We start from the raw sequence: 14,577 nt of genomic DNA, 5'->3' as shown, positions 1-14,577 counted from the left end.
CCAACACACCAACTTAGCAGGGGACCTCATGAGGTTTGCCCCCACTGCTCTCTTCTGCTGGGTGTGATGAGGCCCTTGTGTCTGTAGCCAGGGCTAAATGCTGCTTGGGGGTGGTTACCTCAAGGAGTTGCAGTTCCATAATTGCTCATCTGCCAAAGAGCATTATACAAGGCAGGTAGATGTAATCATGTGGAGATAACTTTTAGGTGTGTATGCAGAGCTTTTTTCTTGGCCAGGGGGTCCTGCAAGTGGTGAAACTCTTTGCTGCTCATGAGAATTATTTATTTTTCTAGGTCTTCAAAGCTTAGGAAAACAAGTTAGTGCAGTGTAATATTTTCCCTTACCCGTGATGACATTGGCAAGTATTTCAATTGGAGGAGATTCACTTTTTTTTTTTATGATCTTAGTATATGTAGCACTCAGTAGGAGTTGACATGATGCTGGAGGTCCATGCTTCAGCAGGTCAGTGTGGCTGGAAGCTCTACACTTGCCAAAGTACCAGGCACGTATTATGTGGCAACTCTTACTTTTTCCAAGTGTTCACTTCCAGGCCAAAAGGATTCTTCCTGTTGTTCAGACAATTTTTTTTGGTCTGGTTTCATCTCTTGTACCCGTTGGATGACTAGGTACTTGTAGAATAAGGATAACAGGGTTAAAGAAGATGCCAGGAAAAAATATCTCAATTTACTTTAGAGAGTCTGGCGCTTAACATTTTGTGGAAGTCTCTGCTTTCAAATAGAGCAGCCTGGGATCTTATTTTAAAGGAACAAATGCAGACTTACAATCTGCCACATATTTATGTTTGTAACTATCATGGATATCTCTTTGATGCTTTGTGTTTGATGAAGTTTTTCTGCAAGGCCTAGATCTTTTTGGCCAGATTTGAACAGTTAATGTTTTTATACGTTAGAGAGGGGGGAAATGATTCCTGCTCTTCAGAATGTTGTTCATTGACAAGGGATTCTTTTTTTTATTTTATTAGTGTGTTAAAATTATAGAAGGAACCGTAGTAATTTGGAAAGGAAAGTATTTTATCAGAAGAGAGAGACTTCCTGATTATGCCTGGCATAGCTGGCAGCTGGCTGGCGGAAACACAGTACAAATAAGACAGCAGGAATCCAGTGACTTTGGAGAAGCAGATGGATGAATTGGAAACACTATTTTGTCCTCCTTTGTATAAGGGGACGTGCTTAGCTTTCGTGGCTTTGGTTTGCCGTTGGCTAACGGGTGATAGCCGCCATGGCCAGGAATGACTCTCTGCGTTTTTAAACCGGTGGCTGTTTCTTTTGTAGGCTGAGTTTTTCATCCATCGTCATCAGAGGACATGCAGATACTCTTCATATCAGCCTGCCAAATTAAATTGAGGGAGAAGGCCACTGGCTTTTACCTGGGAGGTGGGAGGGAAGCTTGCAAACCTGGCTGATGATACCTGGGCATCCTGACCCGGCAGAGGCTGTCTCCTGGAGAAGAGCGTAAAGGCTTGGCTTTGACCCCCAAAGTCACGGGGGCCCGTGGCCGTTCTGCTTCAGGCAGAGTTCGACAGCCCCATTCCGCGTTGCTCATCCAGTGTGGTCTTGCTGGATCTTCCTCAATGACGGGAAAAACAGGAGAAGGGGTAGGAGAAGCAGGAGGAGTGGTAGTGGTTGGCAGCCCAGGCTTCCCTGTGGGGACATTCAGTTTTGCAATGAACCTCTTGGATTCTTGACAGGTCAGGTCTGTTGACCCTTCTGGGCACGCTATGGTGAGCGTTTAGTTATTTACTAAAGCCTTTTGAAGCGCAAGTGGCTTGATGGGGTCTGAGGCTTTTGTGTTATGGAGAGTTGTGTGAGAATCTTTGCTGGGGTTAGCTATTAGCTGATTGTTTAATTATTTGGCTCTGTAACTAAGTAACTAAATGCCTTGAGCCTTAAGATAAGCAGCTCTTTGTTAACATTTCAATAAATGGAGGCAAATAATAATAATAATATAAAACCTAAGGAAGTATAAATCTCTCGTTTCAGTGACCGAATCTTGAATAGGAGCATGATTTGGAATATAATTGCGTCTCTTGTAATAATCTGAAATAGCACATTCAAAATGTCCCCAGTCCTCTATTGCGGTCATGGTTTTTATACAAACATTATTTACTCCCATTTGATGGCTGGATGGCATAAGCCGTGCTGCGAGACTGTATGAGCAGGCAAAGAAAAAGTTCACATTTGTTTATTTAACAGCAGCTTGGTTTTTCACGGTGGTATTGTTCAATAGCTCCACCTATAAAGTTTAAATACATTGTGTGCACCACTATTACCAATAAGGATGTAGCCGAGAGCAGACAATAGCAGAGGCAACGTTCCCTCCCGTCTCCCCCAGTGTTTAAGAACACCATCAGAAATTTTGCACGTGCCTTTGTTGCTTGTTTTTTAAGGGCTGATAGGCAGGTGTTATTCACATCAGGTAACGCACCCTTGCAGTAGGTACTAATGCCACAATTATAGGATTTGCAGGAGAACTTGCTTAGAAAGGAATCCCGTGCCTCCTTCCGTGCAGAGCTCGCCCAGCAGCGGGCTGATTTACGGGCTTACGGCAATGGGTGAAGGACACGGATTCAAGGCAGAGCTTCGGAGAGGGCTGGGGGAGCGTGGAGGTGATACCAGATCATCGAGTCTTGCTTGGTGGTGCAGGCTCTGCAGGGCTGTCTCCTCCTCCCATCTAGCTCTTTTCACTAAGGGAAAATTCAGGAGGACGCTGCTGAAAACACCGGAGGACGGGTGCAAGCGAGGGCCGAGCGAACTTGCAGCGTTATTTCTCTGGTATGCTCAGAAGATGTGGAAGCGGGGAAATAATCCTGATGTCAGCCTCAGGGGAGCCATTGATTTGAGCACATGAGTTCAGAATTTGTCCCTAAATTTCAGAGCGGTGTAAAAATCGTTGTGCAGTGTCCTGGAGAGAGAGTTAACTCTGCAGCTTAGGTTGTTTATGTGCTGGTGGGAATTTTTTAACAGTTTGAACTGGTTGATTTTTGCAGTGAAGCTGTTGGGCGGACTCCTGCCTCAGAATCCCACCTGTTCTCTGTTTGCTTTTGGGCACCATTTCAAACCCACACTGGAAAAAGTTTATAGGCAAACATTATAAAAAGTGACAGTCTTAAGTGCTGCTACATTCTAGTTTGGCAACACAAAGGCTTACCTGAAATAACTCACTACTTCCAAACATGACTTCATTATTTCATGACAACACTTTGTGCTGTATCTTCCTTGATACTCTAGAGAGAAAGAAACGGAGGAGGATAATATTTACCAAATGCTAATACCTATTTGAAACTTGTTTTTCTTCAGTATACTAGTAATTTTCCTTGTAAAAGGAATTTTCTTTTTAAATTTTGAAATAAATTACTGCTCCTGAGTTTGGATTTGGATTTGTGTTGAAAGACTCAGTGTAAATTTGGGGGTAGTAGTTCAAAAAGAGATGAAATCAAGGATGGGAGGTAGAAAATTATTTTCCTTGTAATTGTATGTGAACAACTGATCTGCCTAGGAGGACGCTGCAACCTGTGTGACCATCCTGCGCGTGTACTGGGGCTCTTCAGCAAAAGCCTCTAATGCACTTAAAGGAGAGTTGAGTTATTTTCACCCATGGCAGCTTTTAAAAAGTTTAAACAAAGGCATTTTTAGACTCCACTACATTGTTGGCACAGTGTAAACTCTGTAAAAGAAATTTTCTTTGCAGGTAGAGCGTTACAAAGAAGTCTTAAAACTTCAAAGTAAATTAGCTAGCTGGCTTCAGCTGCCTTCTTTTTCTTTTTTCTTTTTTTTTTAAATTTGACAGTGGAATCTGAATTTAAAAAAATCTCAAGCAGACTCAAATATACTCATTAATGTTGCAAAATACATGTAGAAAGCAGCCCATGCTTCTTCTGAAAATTAGATTTCTAACAGCATAGTATAGTACTCAGTGAAACACCTGCATTGCAGATCTCTGGATTCGTGACTGTATCAGCAAGACTGAATTAGTTTATAAGGAGTATAAAGCTGTATTGTAGCTTGCCCTAGACTTTGAGATGGAACTTTGCATGCCTTGTTATAAAATCTAAATCCAAGAATCTTTACAGTCTCCGTACTGGTCTTGTTTAAATGGTTTTATGTACTTTTTCTGGCCATCATCTTGGTGTGACGCATATGTCAAATCTGTTGTTTGAAAAAACATGTTTGCCCTAGGGAAAAAGCCAGGAGAAGCTTTGCTTGTTTTGCAAGGACCACATCCCTGGGTCTGTTCTCCCTTTCCTTTGGGCAAACTCCCACTGAACTCCCTGAAATGACATGATTCCAGGATGAGTGGGAGGAGAAATTGGGCACACTATTTTCAAGTGCATCAGTATAACCCAATATTTAAATGCGTGAGTGTCCCACTGTGGTGGCCACTCCTGGTACTCATAGAATCATAGACTATGTCGAGTTGGAAGGGAGCCGTAGGGATCATCGAGTCCAACTCCCTGCTCCTCATGGGACCACCTAAAACTAAACTACTGACAGAGCTTCAGCATTTCCAAACTCCTGTCCGCAGGCTAACTCCGATGTGATGCTCGTTTCAGACTTCTCTGTTGAAAGTGCGATACAAGAAATGACAACGCTGTGCCCCAAGGACGAGGAACGCGGGTTTCAGGGTTTCAGTATTCTTAGAAGCGAGAGTGGACACTGAGGAGTCGCCTATTTTAATATTCCCTCAGTCTCCCAAACAAACAGAAAGAGGTGTGTGATTTATTTATACGCACCCGCGGTGGTGCACGGTGGGTGCGGGGAAGGATGTGTGCCGGGCTGCGCACCGGGGAGCAGCTGTCTGCGCGATGCGACCCTCCTCGTGAGCGTGAAGGCATCTTCTGTTTACTCCTTTCCTTTATTTACTCTTCGTGCTGGCCTTGGCGAGGCCAAGAGGCTCGTGGGAGAGGGATATTGTGGTTGTAGGGAGAAACCAGTTACAGAAGCAGTCCCTATATCTGGCACGGCTGGAGTGCGTCATAGGTGTGCTGAGCCGTCCCGCTGCCCCGGGGGAGACGGTCCTGAGTGCCCGGGGCTGCGGTTCCCTTCCCCCTGCTGAGAGCCAGCCTCCGAAGGGGGTGATGAAGCTCTAGTAACGATAGGCAGATGTAGTTTTCCAAGGATGCTTTTTTGGAAAAAGACTGTGGTTTGACATTCTTCTTGTTATTTGGTTACAAAAGGGAACCCATGGAAGAGCTATTTTGTTTTGAACTTCTGTGTACACTGTGACGTTGAAAGCTTCGCTTGTGTTCCCAGGATTCTGCTGTGTTCTGCTCAGGAGAGGCTGTGAAATAAGAAACGAGGCAAAAAAACCTTAAAGGAAAAAGTTACTGTCACTGGGAGCGGAGTTGGCAGTGTAGAAGGCAAATGTAGAGACTTTGGGAAGGGTGCAGGGAGAAAAATAAAGGACATCATATATGCTGTGCAAAGGAACTCATGTTTATTAGCTTAGCTAGTGAAGGGTTTTTTTGGCCATCCTTTTCTTCTGACACAGCTCTTTCCAGGTGTTTTTTTTTTTTTTTTTTGTAAAAAAGCAACTTATAAAATCAGATGGGGAAAGATAAATATTCGTTTGAATCGTAGACCAAATGCTAAGATATAAAGCTGAATTTGCTTTTTGAACTTCTCCTGCCTCCTCCAAATTCTTTGAAGCCCTCGGGTTCCGCAGCACTCATCTCCCCAGAGTCGGCTCGCTGGGACCAGCGATGAAGCGTTGTGCCTTTGTGTGGCACTCGGGAGAAGGCATGTGCTAAGACACCGATCAACAGGGAATGAGCTTTGTTTGTGGTTAACTTGAAAATAAAGCCTATCCCATACCTGCATGTGGTTCAGTTTTACGAGACAGATCGCTGGGCTAATCTGGATGAAACTTTTTTATTGAACATAACTTGATTTCTGTGGATGAAAAGGGCCTTCACTGACTTTTGTTGGAAATTCTCTCCTTTCCCTTTCTTTCTTCTTTTTCCTCCTTTCCTTCCACCTTCGCAGAGCCACCAACCAAATACCAAATCTCTCAGCCAGATGTATATTCAGCACTTCCAGGAGAACCGCTTGAGTTGCGCTGTCAATTGAAAGACGCCGTCATGATCAGTTGGACTAAGGATGGGGTCCCTTTGGGGCCCGACAATAGGACAGTGATTATTGGGGAGTACTTACAAATTAAGGATGCTACACCCAGAGATTCGGGCCTCTATGCTTGCACTGCTGTTAGGACCCTAGACAGTGATACTCTGTACTTCATTGTAAATGTTACAGGTGAGTGAGTTAAACACAGGTTTTTGCATGTAGAAGCTGTAAAATGTGATATAAAGGCATATTGTGATATAACGTGAAACAGTCCACTTGGGCACAGTGAGTTGAGCTGAGTTCTGTAGTTATTTCAGGTATTTTCCTCCTTGTCCTGACCCTGAAATGGACTCGGTTTGTATATACTCCTTTTACTTCATGGGATCTGTAGTGATTAACAGCTGCTGAATAGCTCTCTGTTTTATGCCACTATGACAGGATTGAATTATACAGAGTCACTGTGATGATGATAAAGCCATAGAACGAATACAAGTTTTTTCCCCCTGCATCAGGAGAGGAAGAGGGGTGTCCTACATCCTTTAAGTTTAGGGATAAATCGTTCTGGAGACACTCAGTTCTGCTCAACTGAATGTCTTTAAGAAAAACAAAAATTGTAAGTAGAAAGAGATTTTTGGAGTTAGCAAGCTCCCTTTGGAAACTTCGTAGCGTTTCAGGATTATTAGCTAGTTTTGTGTAGAATTTTATAAGAATAAAACACATTTTGTGGCTGGATTTTCTTTTTCTGTAGCTTCTGCACAACTAACATAACATCTGTTCTCCTTGATAGATAATCTAAGATGTAGCATATTGGTTTATTCGTCTGCAAAATAGGCTGGTTTAAAGACTTGATTATTTTTAATGTGCAGATGCTCTTTCCTCTGGGGACGATGAAGACGACAATGATGGGTCTGAGGACTTTGTGAATGACAGCAACCAGATGAGTAAGTAACAGCGAACTGCCAGAAGTCACTAGCAAGATCCACGTGGAAAATAATGTCCCGTCTTTCGCACTCCTGCCTTCAGAGCTTCTTGATTGTTAACTGCATGGGCTGTCAAATAGTGGTATCTTTGTCCTTTTCCATTTTCTGTTTCACATAGTTCATCAATTGGAAAAGAAAAAGAAAAATAAACTAATATTCTTCTAAACACACTTTACTGGTCTGTACTTTCTTTCTCCCTTCTTGCTAGCTCTTCTGCAGTTTCCTTTCTTCTTAAATTGAAGTTCAGTCTTTGTCTGGTTTAGACTCTCACAGATGAACTAACTTTCCCTGAACCTGAGCTGAAATCTAGCAGAAGAAACAAAGATCCGGCTCACTTTGTTAAAAGGTGGTATGGAAACTTTAAAATTAAGTTGTATGAGGCAAATCCTTCAATCCTTAATCTTGGCAGAAATCTCCCTGGGGAGGATAAGTTTGGAGACAATGAGGTTCTTTTGTCTGTAAAGGACCTCGAGGTTTGTCGCAAAGAAAGCAATCCAGCACTAAAACCACATTTTATGTTACTTATGCACGATGAAAATGGGCTAAAAGAGTCTTAAACCTATCCGAATGTTAAACTTCGATCCCTTTAGAGAATTTGGAAAGCTATTAATAGGCTCTAAATAGAGCAGTTGCTAAGAAAAAAAAAAAAAGTAAAATTCATATTGGTTCCTTATGCCCCTATGCACTGTTGCAAAATCCCCGCGGTGACTGCTACTTTGCTATCGCTCATGCTTTGTAAAGTCAATAACAGGCAGAACACAGAAATCCTTCATGGGAGATGTCAGCTAGTTACTGAAGGCAGTAGCAAGGTGGTATATTTGCTCCTCGGCCTGATTAGTAATTGGCAGCTATACTGTATGCTCGAAACACTTGTTCAGATGATAAAGTACGAGCCTGACTTCAGCTCCCCTCGTTAGTTACTGTTGTATACGACTGCCCCTGGTCTGAAGCTGTGAAACATTAGATGCTATTTAAAATGATATAAGTTCTTAGCTGCCTGTTTGGCCCCTGCCATCTGTTAGTGTGATTAACCCAGTCTGATTCACAGGTGCAGCTTGAAGTGGCTGAGATTAAGCAGCTGGAGGCTGCTCTGACAAAGGAATGTGGTGGCAAAGATAATTGGCGAGTTTGGAAAAGGGACACTGCTTTTAAAAGAAGTTGTCTAGGCAAAACCCACCAACCCAGGCAATGTTAGCGTTCCCCTGAAAAGGACTCGCGGATAGAAATTGCTTTTAGGAAACATCCCTATGCCTGTTGTCACCTTAGAGCTTTATTGGTGTCGGTCAGAAAAGGGCTTGCAATCTTTTCGGTGTGTTAGCGAAGACAGTTGTGCTTCTAATCCGTGCTGATGGCTTTGGAGATTCACTGTGAGCACAAATGGATTTTGGAAGGGCATATAGCGAGGGGAAAAAAAGAAAAGGACCTGATCTCAAGGCAACTGTGCTCTGTAACGTCGTGGTAACTATTCCTGCCCTTTCACGCACCAGGGAGAGCTACCCAGTGGTGTCTTCTGTAACACTAGTGATGTTCTTGTAACATGAGCTATCGTTTTAAGCTACTCTTAATCAATCTTGATTCAGGAGCTGGTGAAAGGCCATTGACAATTTCCGTCTGCCAGGGATGGGGTGTGTGCTTCAGCAGGGGTCAGTCACACTTTCCCTGCTCAAAATGAAAGATGCCTCTAGAGCGTGAATGTTTAAACACCTCGGATCGCGGGTTGAGCGCAAGCTCGTGCAGCGTAGAAGGGAGGAAACTGCAAGAAGGCAGATTGCTCCTGAGCAGAGCCTTGCACAAACAAGTCCTCGTGAGATTGCTCTTTACAAGGTGCCCGCAAACCGCTGGGGCTTCTTGCAAGCTGCAGACAGGCGCAGGTAGCAGCGCAGCCTTCCTCCCGACGTCTGAGCGCTCGATGGGGAGAGCCGGAACCGGGAGAACCATGGTGGCACCGCGTCCCTGCAAGTAGTCTGTTTTCGATGGAAAGTTGCATCATAGTAACTCAGTTGGATTAATACAACGCTGCTGAAAGAGGGCTGTGATTTGGCAAGATCGGAGCTGCGTGAAAGTTAGGGGTGGGAATTGGTATGGTGCTTCTGCAAACTGCTGAAGCTTGCGTATCCAGCCTCTCCTAAGCCTTCCCATCGGTATCATTTGCCATTCCCCTTCTAGATTTTATAGCGTGTCCAAAAGGCCGCATCTAATTGAAGAAAACTCTTGCAAGACATTGAAAAGTGAACGAGGAGTCGTCCAAGTCCTCCCTGAGCCTGCCATGTGGCAGGCCAGTGGTGTGTTATGATCAAATGCCCTTTTCTGCCTTCTTCTGCCTTCTCCTGCCTACGTTGGGCAGAGCCTGGGGAAGTCCAGGACCTCACAAGAGTCCCTGGTTGCTTTAAGAGAAGTCTTTAAGTGTTTCCTGAACCATGGTTTGAGCTTTGCAGATCTAAAACAATTTAACTGATAATTTACATACAAATTACAGCTGCGATCATTAAGGATAAGCGATGGAAATTGGCCTGGTTATGCCTTTACTGATGGAAACAAAAGGCCATAGTCTTCAAAGGTTGTTGCTTTTTGATGAAACAATTCTGATAAAGTCCAGCTGTCCTGGCATGTTAATTATGATGTGATGAGGCAGGAAATGGCTGTAGTGCCTTCCACAGGAAACTGAACCTTGGCATTCTCATTCCTGCATATTTAAAACTAAAGCAAACCTTTTAGAACTGTTTTATTTACGATGGTAAGTATTCTTTTAAGCTTTTTTTATTTTCTTTGCCTCTGTTACAAATGTATTTTTCAGAGGCCAAGGTTTTCAGATGCAGGCAGAGAGGCTGTTGAGGAAATCTAGTGTAATTTTCAAGGCTGCCCAGAAAATACAACTGCTCTTGAAGTCAGCGGAGGCTGTAAGTGGTTCCGTAGCTGTGAAGAGCAACTCGTTCTCGGGAGAGGAGGGCACTTGCATGTACACGTGTGCATTTGACCATTTGCCCTGTGTGTATTTTTAAGTAAAAGGCATGCATAGCAGATTTCACTCTGCGTTTGGTGTCCTTTTTAGCTTGACAGATATTTTAACTGTCTGAAAAAACACTGTGGTAGATTTGTTCCAGACTGCATCCTGAATAGCTTTTTATTACTTCCAGCTTTTGTTGAAGGGATTAATGCTTGTGGGGAAGGTGCAGGATTGGTTCCACCGTAAAATAGTCCCCTCTCTCCACAAAATGGCGTTGTTGGCAACTCAGTTTTTCCCTTTGTGGCCCTAAAGAGGTGCCTTAACTTGGTTCCGGAGGACCCGCTCCAAGGATGTTGACCTGGGACTTCTTTGACAAAGCCAAGGGCTGATCGTCACCAGTTCCTACTGGCAGAGGATAGATTGTTGGTCCTTGTTGCCTCATCCTCATCATGATTTTGAGAGGTAGCCCTAACTTAAGGGATTTCCATAATCCTGACTTGGTGCTGGCAAGGCAGCAGCTGTTGTGATGGTTGCTCTGAGGTCCACCAACAGTAATTTATTCTGGACCTCTGGGAAGCCCTGAAGATGCTGCGATTCTGCCTTGAATTCTAGTCAGGCGACTGGAAGCTTTGTGACTTTTTTTCCTTATCACCCTTTAAACAATTTCTTCTGGGCCAAGCAATGGTAAATTGGCACCAGGAACAAAAAGTATCTAAATGTAATCCACATGCTGTTCTTTTCATGCCTTGAAGAATTTCAGAAAGGATGAAACAAGGTTCAAATTCATCAAATCCTGTAGAGTGGAAACCCACTCAAGGGAGCAGCAAAAATTGGATGTTGCCTAGAAGTGTTTTTTAATTAAAGGTCAAATACAATAGTACTGAAAACCTTGGAGGGGGAGGGGGTTGATGTGGCCATTTCAGGTGCACTGTTGCCTGCTTGAGATGCTTGTCAGGCAGGCTTTGAGTTGACTACTTTTGTATTTTTTTGTGTTAGATAAGTCCAAATAAAAATTGAGGAGTCCTGAAGTGAAGTGGTCCCCTGGGCTGCCTAATTTCAATTTCACATGCAGGAGATTTGCCTGATTAGATGTAATGTATTTGCAGTGGAGTGCAGTGTGGGTCAGCAGGATATTTTCTTCACTAATGAGAGCTCTAAAAGCAATCAGGAATTCCCACCCGTTCCCCTGCTGCTCATTACCGCTACACGCCGGAGTCTGCCCTGTTGTTACTGTGAACTTTTAACAGCGGTGCTACCTACTTCCACCTGTCCTGTTAGCGAAGATGGGATGCGATGGACGCGGTCCGTAAGAGGACTCGGCACTTGAGGGTGTATACTCGTTAACTGCGTTCGTTACTGGTTTTAGTGAATCTGGGTTTGTTCCTCTCAGGACAAACAGAAATAGTAAAAGGTGCTTTTAAGTTATGATAAATTTCTCTGTATAAATGCTGTGCGTTAATTGGCTCAGTCGCTGTACGAAAGCACAAAATGAGGGCGAGTGTTACGGTTTGTGGGTGTTGCTGCCTTTTTTTCTTTTCCCTTAAACATCCTGAGGAGCTGCCAATATACATTGCTACTACCTAGTGAAAAATGGTAGGATGTCTTGAAGTGTTTTCAGACGGTCTTTTCAACATGTGATGTCCGCATGTTTTTCTTCAAGCTCCCCTGTGATTCAGGAGCATTGCAGGTTACGCTGAGGGTCGTGCGAGGGAAAGCTTTCCAAGCAGAGTCCTTTCTCCCAGCCCGAGGAGTTTCCTTTCTCCGTGGCGCAGAACTGAGCTGCTTCTCTTCATTCCTGCCCGCATCCTCCTGTCCTCTTCTCTGCTCCCACCTCTTCCATGGAGCAAACTTTTTCCTCCCTGTGCATTTGGTGTATATGAGTCTTCTTGGAGCACTTCTCTTCCAGGAGCAGAGTTTTTTAAAGGGTGAGAGTTGATGGAAGGGGGGGTTATACGCAAGAAAACCAGAGGATGAACTGCACTATAACGCAGTAGAAACCTGGCTGCATTAAAGCAGCCTTGTTTGGGGAACTGTTGGTGGCTGGATCCTGACCGGCTTGGATGCCCTGGTCCTGGGCTGCACCCTGATGGGAGCTTCTCCCGAGCTCGGTCCATCCAGCCTGGGGACTGCAGATAGATCCATATCGTGGGCGAGCTGCGGATCCTGTGGTTCCGAGGTTGTGCTTGCCAGTAACTGCGTCCAAGGTTTTAAGGCTCTAGATGTGCGAGAAGGTGCTTGTGATGGATGTGATGAGAAGTCACCGTGCTGGCTGCAAAGTTGCTGGGTTGGCATTGCCCGTTGGGGGTCAAATCTAGGCACTCACCTCTGTCTGAGATACCGATGTAACTGGTTCGGATGGTTGACTGGCTTTGACCTGCCACGGTTTACTTTGACTTTGTGGGAATTGTGGGTAGAGCCTGGTAGTGGTCACCTTCCTTACATTGCCTTGCGGAAGATGTTTAGTGGTCCAGAGAAAATACCCTTTTAATGTATCAGTACCAACATGTAATTCCGCCTTTGCCTGGTATACTTGTAATGTAATTTGGTCTTTGTGTGTAGTAGTTAATTCCTTTGGTTGGCTTTGTTTAAAGTCTTCTGTTGTTTTAATGTGATCCTGGTTTTAGCAAATAATGTTAACAGTGATTTTCTTTGCATCCCTAATTCACTTTAGTCCGTGTAACAATTTCTTCGTGTTGCAGTTAAATTTTCAATAGTTACCTGATCTTCTATTTTGATTACATGCACAAATTCGCTTTGCTTTTCTACTTCATTAATTTTAACACTAATTGCCACTTCGGGCAAAAAAAAAAAAAATCACTTATCGTTCTTAGCATCATTATAAGACTTGCTTTCAGAATGTTTTCTTTATACTGGGAGAGACGTTGTTAAAGGATTTATTCCTGTATTTTCTATCCAGCTGTATTTTTATTTAAAGAGGGGGTTAGCAGGATTTCTGAGTTTGCACTGATTGTAAGAACTGCTATAAATATTTGAGGAACGGAAGAGTTTATTTATAGTGGAGTGTTAGGCTGCTAATGAAGGAAATGAAACAGGGCTGAGAGAAATAGAGTTATTTTTCTGGACCCCTCTAGTCCTAAAAATTCCACACTAATCTGATTTGCTTCAGGAAAACTCCATTGTAAAAGAAATTAATGTTTCCTACTATTAAACAGATCTTGAATCTTTAACTTTTTTAAAAAACTGTTTGGTGAGACAACTGAAGCGATGCCATGAAGATGCTGTGCAACGTAGCCAAAGTGGTCCGTGGATCCAGAGCATGGGATAACCTTGTATATGGATCTATCTATCCAAATTTATTTCTGGGAGGGTAAAACCAGATGGGTAGCTGTATGTTTTGTTCTGCTGTGTTTCCTGTACTGGTACGTGACAAATGATTGCGAACCTGGACGAGAAAGGGGTTTTCCTCATGCTCCTTGTGTGGGCATGGGCTGGGCCAGGGCTTGGCAAGGAGCGAGTGAGAGCCAGGAGAGCCTTGCCAGGAGCCGGCAAAAGTGGTCACTTCAGTAAATACTGGCTGAGAGGGACACTCTCCTTTAGTGCCACGGTATTGGACATCACTGAACATTTGGGCTTTGACAGGCTCACAAGAGTGGGAATTCCTTGCAGAATGATAAATGCTATTGCTGAGTTTTGCTGATCCACATTTACTCATTTGGCTTCTTCCTCTTTGGTTAAGATTTCAGAAATATATTCCATTTGTAAATATATTTTAGTGGTTTCTATGACAGTAACAGCACAGTTCACCTTGCTGTGGTACACTAAGTTTTAGCGTGCTGCCAGGCAGGTAGGTGTTTTATCCCCCTTCTAACACATGTGGAAAAGTTAAGGCTGATGCTTCCAACAGGTCTTCTGACTTGGTCTGTCCAGCTTCACAACCAAGGTCCAAGAATTCAGAGTTTACTGAGCACTCACAGTTACTCAACTTGAGGTTCAAAGTGTCTGATCACTTGAGTCTGCTGGAAACTTGGTCCCTCTGTCTTCCTTGATGTACACAAAAAAAAGGATATCTGTGCTTAATTATTGGAATTTTGTCATAAATTATATACTCAAAGCTGCAGACTGAGCCATTTGCAAAACTCTGGCCAACACTTGTGACATATGATTTCCAGTCGTGTACTCTTTTTAACCCACACTTAAAACGAATACGTGCAGTGCTTTATGTCTGTGGACGCGGCTGGAAAGGGAGCTCAGTTTCCAAGTACTGATATTTCTGGACGTATCTTTTTGAAACAGGGGCACCTTATTGGACACATACGGACAAAATGGAGAAAAGGCTACACGCAGTGCCAGCGGCGAACACCGTTAAGTTTCGTTGTCCAGCGATGGGAAACCCAACACCAACCATGCGATGGCTGAAAAATGGGAAAGAGTTTAAACAAGAGCATCGTATTGGCGGATATAAGGTAAGATCTCATGATGTGATTTTGCAATTTCTGTTCTTGACCAGAAGGCTGTAAAAAAAACCAACTTGCTGAAGTCAACAGAAAATGTTTTAATGGCCTTGGATTGAATGTAGAAGCAAAAAAAGTAATTGTTTTCTTCTGGGGAAGGG

The 14,577-nt window shown here is 43.6% G+C and overlaps 1 protein-coding gene across 12 annotated transcripts in view; it reads left to right on the top strand.

Annotated features, from left to right (window-relative positions):
* FGFR2 (fibroblast growth factor receptor 2) overlaps nucleotides 1-14,577 on the top strand; it is an 87,039-nt gene that overhangs the window by 15,019 nt on the left and 57,443 nt on the right. For 8 of the 12 annotated variants that reach the window (XM_075026532.1, XM_075026531.1, XM_075026529.1 and 5 more), the window contains 3 exons: nucleotides 6,003-6,269; nucleotides 6,947-7,021; nucleotides 14,259-14,428. In XM_075026532.1, coding sequence (XP_074882633.1) covers nucleotides 6,003-6,269; nucleotides 6,947-7,021; nucleotides 14,259-14,428 — 512 coding nt within the window. The remainder of the gene's footprint in view (nucleotides 1-6,002; nucleotides 6,270-6,946; nucleotides 7,022-14,258; nucleotides 14,429-14,577) is intronic. The other 4 variants (XM_075026536.1, XM_075026535.1, XM_075026534.1 and 1 more) reach the window with 1 other exon arrangement.

This window comes from Buteo buteo, chromosome 4 (genome assembly GCF_964188355.1).
Source record: "Buteo buteo chromosome 4, bButBut1.hap1.1, whole genome shotgun sequence".
Taxonomy (NCBI): domain Eukaryota; kingdom Metazoa; phylum Chordata; class Aves; order Accipitriformes; family Accipitridae; genus Buteo; species Buteo buteo.
This window is presented reverse-complemented; position numbering and strand designations above follow the sequence as displayed.